Source organism: Rhagoletis zephyria, unplaced genomic scaffold (assembly GCF_001687245.7).
Source record: "Rhagoletis zephyria isolate East Lansing unplaced genomic scaffold, Rhagoletis_zephyria_1.1 Rzeph_scaffold_00136, whole genome shotgun sequence".
Lineage (NCBI taxonomy): Eukaryota > Metazoa > Arthropoda > Insecta > Diptera > Tephritidae > Rhagoletis > Rhagoletis zephyria.
This window is the reverse complement of record NW_016157220.1, coordinates 247,580-259,434: the sequence shown is the minus strand read 5'-3', so window position 1 is coordinate 259,434 and position 11,855 is coordinate 247,580. Positions and strand designations below refer to the sequence as shown.

General features: G+C 33.3%; 1 protein-coding gene across 4 annotated transcripts in view; it reads right to left on the bottom strand.

The window, feature by feature from the left end:
* Positions 1-11,855, bottom strand: part of LOC108381406 (glutamate receptor ionotropic, kainate 2) — a 446,498-nt gene that overhangs the window by 196,883 nt on the left and 237,760 nt on the right. For 3 of the 4 annotated variants that reach the window (XM_017637827.1, XM_017637841.1, XM_017637834.1), the window contains one exon: positions 8,156-8,413. The exons of the other annotated variant lie outside the window; for it this stretch is intronic. In XM_017637827.1, the coding sequence (XP_017493316.1) occupies positions 8,156-8,413 (258 nt within the window). The remainder of the gene's footprint in view (positions 1-8,155; positions 8,414-11,855) is intronic. 4 annotated transcript variants of the gene reach the window in all.

Here is an 11,855-nt window from a genome sequence, read left to right as displayed (position 1 = left end):
GTAAGCAAGCAGTGTTTAAATTTGCATTCATTAAGAGAGGAAACCGGTTACCTATCCTAATATGCGCAAATTTAAACAAAATTTTTTTAGAGTGTAGGAGAGGAAACTGGTTACCTCTCTTTTTATGTGTAAATTGAAACAAACCTTTTTAAGAGGAAATTTTAAACATGTTATGTGTAAACTGTGAAATTGTGGACAATAAATGTTTAGAACTCAAAAAACAAATTTGAATACGCCACACATATGATAAGTTAAAGTAAGCAAGCAGTGTTTAGTTTAATTAACACGGTGTGTAAATTTGCATATTAAGATAGGTCACCAGTTTCCTCTCTTAATGAATGCAAATTTACACACTGCTTGCTTACTATTACTTATAATATGTGAGGCGTAGAACAAATTTCAAATTTATTTTTTGAGTTTTAAACATTTATTGTTCACATGTTCATAGTTTACACATAAAATGTTTAAAATTTCCTCTTAAAAAGTTTCGTTTAAATTTACGCATATAAAGAGAGGTAACCAGTTTCCTCTCCTAGTGTGCGCAAAATTAAACAATGTCTGTTTACTTTTACATATCAAATTTGTCACGTAGCGCACACAAGGGGTGGGTTTTGGGGCTAAATTTATTATGATATAAGAAATTTTGAAAGAAAAAATTTTCTTTTCCATTTCTTGTGCGTCATTTTGTAAGAATTTTTCTTTTTTTCTTGAGAGCTCTTTAAAGTTTAACTGCGAATGAAAACATTGTCCTAAAAATATGCAATGCATACTCACTTACTGTTGCTTTTTACACTTTACAGCCTAAAAAAGTTTACCACTGATATGTACTTAATAAGCATTCGAAGATTTAATTTGCTAACTTCGAATTCGTTCCACCAAAATGAGCTACATGATAAAAATACAAGTTCAGTTAAATTTTCGTTATTCGAATTATTAAAAAATGAGAAACCAGAAATCGACGAAAATTAATAAAAAAGTGTAAAAATTTCGTGAAATTATTTAATTTATTTATATTAAAATTCTTTTGTAAAATTTTGTATTACTTTTGAAAGTTGAGTGCATCTTTAACCGTTAATTTTTTCATGATTTAATGATCGGATCTAAACCAAATTACGAGACGACCCTTAAGGTACCATCTTTCCGGTAAAAAAAATAATTATTGGAATCGGTTCACGCGGTGCAAAATTATGCGGTGGAATAAATAAAAGAAGTAAAAATACTCCGAAGAATTGATAACCTTTCATAAATGTATTTTAAAGAGCGAATTTTCAGTATTTGCTGGTGATATATATTTAGAAGTATAAACCCATTCCCCCAAAAATATATTCCTGCGTGCGCCCCTGGCACTAAGTATTTATTGTTTGTAAAAAATATATTTTTACTTTCAAAATGTTTGTAATTTTAAACATTTCATGTGTATATTTTAAACAGCTCATGTTCAAAATCAAATCTTGAACATCTTGTGCGTATACTTGAACAGATTCTGGTTAAAAATAAACACTTTTAAGTAGTAGGTTTACATGCACTTTTTAGAGTGTAATCTTAATATGCTCAAATTTAAACAAAATTTTTTTAGAGTGTAGGAAAGGTTCATCGTTAATTAATGCTTTGTAAATAGTAATCAAAAAATTTTATATAAAATATTGATACAAATAAATTTTGCTTGTGAGCGTAGGCCGGTTTGTATCGTCTCTAGGGAATCCAATCCCGCAAATGCGGGATCCCGCACCATTTTTGCGGGATTAGAAATGCGGGATTACACATGCGGGATCCGCGGGATTTGCGGGACTACAGAAAAAAATTAAAAAGACGCTAAGAGTAAAAGCTAAGAAAGTATGTTCTTAAAGAAATGGTGCTTTGCTCTGTTAATGTAATTTTTCAACGGTAAACAGTAGTTTTTGAAATAGTAAGTATTTTTAGTATGGTAATTACCCAGCCACGAAGTCAGAACAAAAATTCCGAGGCTATGGCTTAAAATTAATTGCTAGATCTAGCCTCAAAAAGGTAACCTGGTCACACTATACAGCACTGGCTACGACGGGGGAATCACCACGTATGGGCATATGAGCGTACGGGGATAACCCTCGCTACGAGGCTATGATTTACTGTTATTTTACTTTAGTACTTTGTTTTGCCTTTACATTTTGCTTCACAACAGCATACAAACATTGCCTTCGCTGTAGCAGAGGCTTTTTCGAATCAGTAGAGAAGTGAAGCTTGTTTGAGTTGCAAATTGTGTGTGTTCTCAGTAAAAATGAGTGTATCTGTGGTGTATAAAGAGTTTACTAGCTCGAGTGCAGTGTGGAAACATTTTTTAAAGGCAGATGATGGGCTTTCAGGGAAGTGTAAACTATGCCCTGCTCTAATAAAAATCTCTGCCCGCTCTACTAAAGGGCTCCTCACACACTTGCGAACCAAGCATAATACGGAATTGAATGTACATAGTTGATACGCAGAGCATCAACAGCAGAATTGAAAATTCAGAGCTAGGAATGGGAACAAGCAGCTCGTCCCAAGGTTCCCACTTAAACAAAAGTGTTTCATCTGTGTCAGTGTCGGCCTCAACAAAAAAAAGAAATTAACAGATTACTTCCCCATCGAGAAAAAAGTTTCTATGGAAGAAATTGTGTGTAGAATGGTAGCAAAGGATGGAATACCATTCTCAAAGTTTATCAAGTCAATTGATATGCGCGAATTATTTGAATCAGAAGGCCATAGATTACCTTCTTCTGCCAGTACGATACAAACTATGGTAATGTATCACGGAGCATGGATTCAAAAGAAGACTATCGATGAAATTGAAGCACTGAAGAACTCACAAAAGCGATTCTCACTAACTTTCGATGAATGGTCATCCGTAAGGAATCGTCGCTATTTAAATTTGAATCTTCATTTATTTACTGCTGAATCTGTGAAACTCTGGAACTTGGGGCTAGTAAGAAATACAGGTATTTAGTTTGCTAGTTTAGTTTCAGACAACATAGAAGGCAGAATAGACCGTAATCAGCCTATACATATATGAAGTTTTAGTTATTGTTTTGTGTGTATAAAAGCTTTATTTATTAATCTGCAGGCAGTTTTCCTGCACAAGTCTGTGTTACTGCTCTCGAAAAAAACGGAATGAGTTTAAAATTGACATGAAGCGAGATATCATCGCAGTAACAACAAATGGTGCTGCAGTTATGAAGAAAGTCGGCAGAATATTACCAGTGCATCATCAACTGTGCTTTGCTCACGGGCTTCAGTTAGCAGTTCTTGACGTACTATATGAAAACAAACACCAACAAGTAGACTCAGAAGAGAATTATGTACAAAATATTGCTGTAGCAAATAGACGAGGTGACGGCGGTAATAATAGCGACAGCGAAAATGATGACGATGAGCGCGGTTACTTTTCAGTTGTAGAAGGCTTTCAAGAAGTAGATTTGTTACCAAAATACAGGTGGATGAATAAATTATTAGGCATGCGGGTTTGTTTTTAATTGAATATTTTCGTTTGCTTTAGGGAGCTGATTCAAAAAGCACGAAAGATCGTGAAACTATTTAGCTCAAAATCTCCAATGAAGAATGATCTATTCCAAAATTATATCAAAACAGAATTTGGTAGGGTGTTACAGCTCATTCTAGATTGTCGAACGCGCTGGAGCAGTCTTGCAGCATTGATAACGAGGTTCAACCAAGTCAAACAGTGCATATTTAAAGCGCTTATTGATATTAAACTGACACCATCCTCATTTTCCTTTACTGATGAAGAATGTTTAACATTGATTGATATTGAAAGTGCATTAGAGCCCATAAAACTTGCTATAAATGTTTTATGCCGTGACGACGCAACGTTAGTTACTGCAGAAACTACATTGCTTTTTATGCTAAATAATTTGGAAGGGCAAAATACCAGATTAAGCAGGGATCTTGTAACATCTTTAAGTCGCCGGATAAAAGAACGGCAACCATCAATGACTGCGGTGTTACTTTACTTGGAAAATCCAACTAAATATCTGGAACAAGATTCTGTGTCTACAAATAAGGAAGATACATTCTTTTTTCCAAGCAAAGTAACGCCAAGAACCGAAATTAAGTGTTTAATTGAGATACTGTTGTTCGACGCTCAGCCACAATCCCAAACCGAAACCCAGCGGATTGATGACGATGATGCAGACGACAACGTGGCTTTAGACCTTCTGTCAAGAGATTGTGAATCCCCTCCTACATTAGAAGCTGAATTAGAGCGTAGTTTTCGTACTGAATGGGTAGCCGACGCTTCATCTGTACTTATATCTGCACAAGCAAATACTCTTGATCTGATATTGAAACGTGAAATGACGCTTTTTCAATGCGGAGGCAATAGAGGAAAGCACCTAGAAGCTGCTTATAACCATGTGAAGTTCCACCTACAAGTATTGAAGCCGAGCGTGCGTTTTCCGCTGCTGGGTATATGTGTAATAAAATAAGGTCGAATTTAAAAGACGAGACCTTAAATACTTTATTATTCCTTCGGAAATATTATCAAAAAAGTCAATCTAATTAGAAATAAATACGTAGATTTTCTAAATAAAATCGTCTTTTTTACATATAAAATTTTAATATATCTGCTTAAAGGAAATAATATGATTTTTTGTTCAGTGCCGCGAATCCCGCGGATCCACAGGATTGATGACCTCGATACCGCAGGCTTGCGGGATTGCGATTTTTATGCGGGATTGGATTCCCTAATCGTCACTAAGCACGAAAAAAGATGCGAAAAAAAAACTTCGGCGAAAAAAGCCGCGTAAACCTAGTCAAGAACTGTCCCTTCAGTATTATTTCCCAAAACACTTTGGGGAATGTACATACTATTACACCCGCAAACATAGTTTACGCGTTCTACCACGCTTTTTTAGAGATCTACCACAGTTTTTATTATTAATCTTCCACTCATTTGGTTTCTGAAGTAACAACACGTATTCTTGCCAGAAGTTACCAATGATTTTTTTTTTAGTATTGACATTAATTTGGTTGATTATGAAAGCGTCGATTGCAGCAATGTTCATCAAATCGAGAAATATTTTAATTGGCCATCGGCGGCAGTTTCTAGGAACACTGATGCACCGCCTATTCAAAGTAACGAAATTATAAAGTCGGAAGACCAATACTCGCGCGGACTACTATGGTAGGCCCGCGATTTTCTCGCCAGTCCACAAAAAGGGCATACGCGTGGAGTCAAGCGCGGTACTCACTCGTCGACAAATTTAATGCGGTAGGCTTTCCTGGAACCGCACAACTCTTACAGAACTGTCAAGGTATCAACAAAAATGTTACCGTGGTCTACTATAGTAGGCCCGAGCCAAAAATATTACGCCCTAAATGGTTTCTTTTTGATAATTGGAACATGGGTTATAACCAATTGCACCAGCGAAATTGTTACGCTTGCGGATATAGGGTTAACGGCATATCGGCATTGGTTAGAAATTATTGGATTCGGTAATTAATTAGCAAAAATTGTGTTAAAAATTATCTTATCGCATTTTTCATACCAAAAATAAAATTTCGTGAAAATTTTATTTATTTTGAAGATTTTTTTTTTTTAATTTTGAATTTATGGACTGGAAAGTATACCCCGAGCCAAAAATTTAGCGCCCTAAAAGGCTTTTGTCGGCCGCTGTGGTGTAGTGGTAAGCAGTGCGCGCATCCACTCCACAGCACCTGGGTTCAAGCCCGGGGCAAAGCAGAATCGCACAAAAATATAGAAAAAAGGTTTGTTCTTAATAAGAGCGGTCGTCCCTCGGCAGACAATGGCAAACCTCCAAGTGTATTTCTGCCATGAAAAACAGCTTCTCATAAAAATACAATCATCGTTCCGAGTCGGCGTAAAACTGTAGGTCCCTCTCCGCTTTGTGTGACAACATCAAGGCGCACGCCACAAATCAGAGGAGAAGCTCGGCCAAACACTAACATATGTGTAAGTGCCAATCTATTATATTATTATTAAAAGGCTTTTTTTGGATAACTAGAACATATATAATTTCAAATTCCGCTACCGAAATCGTTACGAGAGAGAGCTGAGATTTTTTTAATGTAAATTTTATTAGAAATGTTAAAATATAGTCACTAAAACTTTATAATAATTTACCTCATTAATTTTTATCTTTTTAACGGACTTCAGAAAAAGGAGGAAGTTATCAGTTCATCGGAATATTTTTTTATGTATGTTACCGCCTAACTTTGGACCACATTAACCGATTTCCATAATTCTTTATCTGGTGTCTCAGAATAGGTCCCATGCTACTGGTTTAGATCCGATCATTGGGTCATTAAGAAATTAACGGTATATCTAAGTTTTTATATGAGAATTGATGTCGGTTGTGTTTGTTGCTTAAAAATTACTTGTTATTGTAACAACTGAGTTGTCCCGAGCCCTAGAGAGGAATTTTTCTTGCATACAATTTATTATGAACTAGAGCTCTAGATCAGTGCCCGCCAAAAAGAGAAAAGTCTTAAAATGAGAATGTATTAGTTATGAAACAAAAAATGAGAATGTGTTGGTGGTAATGCACGGAAAAAATTTCTGTATTGTATTACTTATTATAAAAACTTTGGTATCTTTTTTTTGCCGTTTTTTTAATTGTGCGCTATTTTTTAGATCTAAACAACATCGAAACATATAATGAAAGTTAACGGCCCTAAGAAAGGAAAAAGTTGGTAAAATTTTGTATGTATTGTACAAAATTATTATTATTTTTTTATAATTTAAGTGTGGATTTCTGAGCAAAAAAGACAACGTGCTTCGAGCACTCTGAATATTAAAAGAAAATTTCGTTGATTTCAAGTAGAAATAAAATAAAAATATATATATCTAATATATATTTATTTTAAAATTAGGTAAAACTTGACATTTAAGAACAATTTAAAGTAACGATTAAACCAAAAGATAAATAACAAAACATATTGTATGTTTTAATTGAGGACTACATAGTCTGGTATTAAAAAAAATACATAATTCACAAAGTTCTTTTAATATGAAGAAAAAGCACGACTACCTATTTCTAGGGGTGTATGAACGAAAAATTGTGTTATAAAATTTGTGAATGAATATTCTTTCATTCTGCTCAGTGTCCCTACTTTATTAATGCGTCATCAACCTGCTTCGCCTATTGTTTGCATGTAACTAAATAAAATTTGTTGCTCTTCTACTCTTTCTGTTGACGTTCGGATTGTGTACGTGTAAGGAGCCGATTGTGTACATGTGAAAGGCCGAATATAGTTCGTTTCCCAGGAAAGTGTTTGGCGGGCACTGCTCTAGATACCCGGTATCGAGCAATGCGAGTAGCTCGATACTCGCTCGAAACTCGTCCATTGCTCAACTGCTCAAATAATTGTTCAAAATTTTCGAGTTTTTCAACAATTTCATAAACAAAAGAAAATTTTTAAATTGTATTTGTCAGCAGCTNCCCGGTATCGAGCAATGCGAGTAGCTCGATACTCGCTCGAAACTCGTCCATTGCTCAACTGCTCAAATAATTGTTCAAAATTTTCGAGTTTTTCAACAATTTCATAAACAAAAGAAAATTTTTAAATTGTATTTGTCAGCAGCTGCTTTTTAATTCATGTTAAATAAATTATATCTATTATTAAATACCAATGTAACAATCTTTGCATTATATATCAATAATTTGAAAAATTTAAAAAGTTGCTACCAAAAATGTCAATATAATAAAAAAAAGATTACTCAAATTACTCGAAAAAACTCGAATTGCTCGAGCTCATGCTCGAAAATTTTCTTTTCGAAAATGATTTCCACTGAACTTCACAAAAATATATGGTCAAAACGGCACCTTAAAGCGATTAAGAAGTCAACAGTATTTTAGAAATTGGTAGTGATTATTAAAATTATAATTTTTACAAACAAAAATTTATGCCGAAATAAAACTTAAAATGGGAACAAATAATTTTAAACTTTAATCGAGATGTATTACTAAATGCGAGAAATTTAATAAAATCCAAGTAGCAAAAAAAATTAGCTATAATTTCGAAATTAATTCGAATTTCGAAAAATGGTCAAATTAATATTTTTTCATCGTTGTAAACCAAAAAACTTTATTTACCAAAAAAAGCTCGGCCTTCGAAAAATATTGGTATGCTTCAAATATTTTGACTTCAATAGTACTAGCAAACTTACCTTTGGATTCAAACCGGAACCTTGTCGTAGAAAGGTGCCTGTTATGAACCAAAAACTATTCGACACGGAAAACTGATTTTCCACAATATCGGTTTCTTTCATACATGGATGCGGATTATTCCATTCATATGGTGAAAATCGGGCCATCACGAATAAAGTAAACGAAACGAGCACGTAAGCAGCAAGTACATACAACCAAATTTCCATAGCCAAGGGATTCATGAATGAAAAAAGACGAGTAGGCTGACTGGTAGGAACCTAGGAAAGGTTCATCGTTAATTAATTCTTTGTAAATAGTAATCAAAAAATTTTATGAAAAATATTGATACAAATAAATTTTGCTTTTGAACGTAGGCCTGTTTGTATCGTCACTAGGCACGAAAAAATATGCGTAAAAAAAACTTCGGCGAAAAAAGACGCGTAAACCTAGTCAAGAACTGTCACTTCAGCATTATAGTCCGGTCAAATTAGACCAAAAATAGGAGTGAAGTTACAATAATTCCCACCCAGCTGAAAATTCGTAGGATTGTTCAAAACACCATCATAAATGAAATCTAGAAAGTCCTCATCGATATGATACCTGGAAAAAAGTTACTCGGGGTCAAAGTCACGAAAACGGGTTTTTCGCTATTTTCAGGAAAATGGTAAGTTTATCATAAAATTAGTTTAGACAAAAATTGTAGATCAGATAATAATCTATAAAAAATGTCATCTATATATATAAAAATGAAATGAAAAATAAATAAATAAAAATAAATAAAAAATAAAATGTTTTCCAAATGACGGCGATGCCTGACCAAACCGCTGAACCGATTTCAATTCTGTAAAATGTGCTTTTTTGGACCTTATGTGAAGGTTTTTCTGTTAAAAAAAGCTCAAAACTTTTTGCTGTTGTTGCCAAACAATTAAGAAAGTTGAGATGTCACAATTTCACAATTCCATAGAGTTTTCTGTATATTGTATGTCACTAAACTACTAAGCGACTGGACCGATTTGGTTCATATTTGGAACAGAAATATTTCTACCAAAAATGTGCTTACTAGGTGGCGCGGGGTCAGGATATTCCTAAAAACTGCATTTACTTGCCGATTTGGCTCATATTTAGAACATACACTCTAAAAAATTGTAATGAAGTCATTCCAATTAACCTGCGGGTAGATGAGCTGTGCATGCTAGCTTCAGCCTGGTTCATAGCTCGCCGGATAGGGTGGTTCTTGCTCACTACTTTATACATGTCCATGACCATACAAAAAAATTGCATGCGCATCTTATTTTATAAAACAGACAACAGCTAAACGATTAAGATAATGCCCTTAAAACCTACCCTTACGGAAACGGACCGACTTAATATGGAGTGAGAATCATTTGGATCAACCCCCGTGGATTTGCCGCGAAACCGCCTATCCGCTCTCCCCTACCCAACCTATGAGAGATACATTCCTCTTGCATCGCCGAACCCAACCAATACATACATAAGGCTCAATCATCCCACAGTAAAATAAATTTAGCACCTCATTATTCCTAGTTAAATAGTACAATTCATTTATTAATTAATTTGGTAAACATATGTACATATACAAAAAGAATACAATTTAGAAATTCTTCAAATTCCTTAAGCTTAAATGTAGTTAAATTTCATTGATATGTATTTAAACTTTAGTTATATGTATTTAAATTAGTGTCTAACTTTTCATTTGTTTCGGACCGCTCTAATGCAACTTTCAATATTAACCTCTCTACGGATATATAAACGTAATTTGTCAATTAACATACGCAGATATATAAATATGTACGTTTGCTCTTAATTTATGTTTAGTTAATTAACATATGTATTTAATGTAATTAGCGTTAAGAGAAAACCACTGCAGGTGGAGTAGCATGACGGAATGTGGATCTTTCGAACATGTTACTCTTCTGTTACGCAATTAAAATTCAAAGTAAAACAACTAATGAAAAAAAGGAAGAGAAAAGACAAAAGCACTTACATGCAGTGTTGCCGCGCCGTCTCAAGAAAATGTATCCCTGACCAAGCCAAAAATGTATCCAATTTTTTTTGTTACATATACATCTCATAATTAGTAAGAAAACCAAACATTTTCATGAAAAAGACATAATTTAACCCATCCTAAGGACTTGGAATACATGTGAATAAAATCAAGCATTTGTAATTTCAATTTGTAAAGTACATTTTTTGTGCATAAGTATTTTGCAAAGTAAATATAATAAGTAGCAAGTACACTCTAAAAAAAGCATGTAAAACTACTACTGAAAAGTATCTATTTTTCAACAAGAATCTGTATACGTATAAGATGTTCAGTATTTGATTTTGAACTTGGGATCTTTAAAATATACACATATATAGAATGTTTAAAATTGCAAAAATTTTCAAACTACAAATACATTTGAGTAGTCTACTTGCAAAGTGCGCTATGTAAAATTTTTTCGATTGTGAGTTTTTGGCGGATTACGTACCAGTATTTAAAGTAGTTTCATGTCCACAAACAACAGAGTGCAAAATCTTTTTATATTCTGAAAAAAATAGCATCAAATGTTAAGTCTTCTTCCAAAAGTCGCTATCATATTTATTTATGAACTTTCAAAAGTATCAATCTTCTGATGAACTTAGAAAGCTGCTTTAGATCGTATAGACTGTTAATGTTATCTTATGACATGTTATGTTATGTTACAATTTTATAAAAATTTCAGGTAATAATAAAAAGATTCAATTTAAATGTTACTTGTTGTCGTAATCACTTTTTCAAATTTATAACTTTCTATTATAAAATCACATAACGCTGTTTGCAAGTGGACTACTCATTTCCTACTAATAATAAACATTACTTTATTTTAAACATTTTATGTGTAATTTTGCTCTTGCGACAAANTCACATAACGCTGTTTGCAAGTGGACTACTCATTTCCTACTAATAATAAACATTATTTTGTTTTAAACATTTTATGTGTTATTTTGGTCTTGCGACAAATTTGGTATGTAAGAGTAAACAGGCAATGATTAATTTTATTACACGGCGTGCGAATTTGCACACATTAAAAGAGGAAACTGGTTATCTCTCTTAATATGCGCAAATAAATAAAAAAATTTTAGAGTGTATTTAAAGTCTTTTCAGTAAAATTCATAAAAGTCTCCTTAAATAAATCAAATTTAGTTTTTTGAACTGCATTGAAATCTTCTTTCTTTTTAAATTAACAAATGAAAATATGTGATATGAAAGATATTACTACAGAAAGAGTATAATTTACTTTATATATATATATCGTCGTTTAAAGTACAAAACCGCGTATCGTCATTCTGCCACACCCCGTAACTGACATTTGCTGCCAAAAATTGGATTTGCTCACACAAGCTCTTGGCTCAATACTTATCCATTCGTCCTGAAATATACTATCCAGAAATGCGATTGCTTTATAAAAAAAGAGAACCATTTTGAAATATGAGTGTTTTTACTCTCTAGAAAATAATTTATGCAAAGTCACATACGCGGTTTTTTACTTTAAATGACGATATGTATATTAAGATCTTGTTTAAAGCATCCTTTTAAGCTAATTAAAGCAATTGCGCTTATGCCTATTTTGGTGAGATCTGTTCATATGTTCATTGCTTCGTTCACAAAAAATAAAATGCTTTAATTTCACGCTTAAGTAGCGATTCTTTATACGTTTAGAAAACGTAATGCTTTCT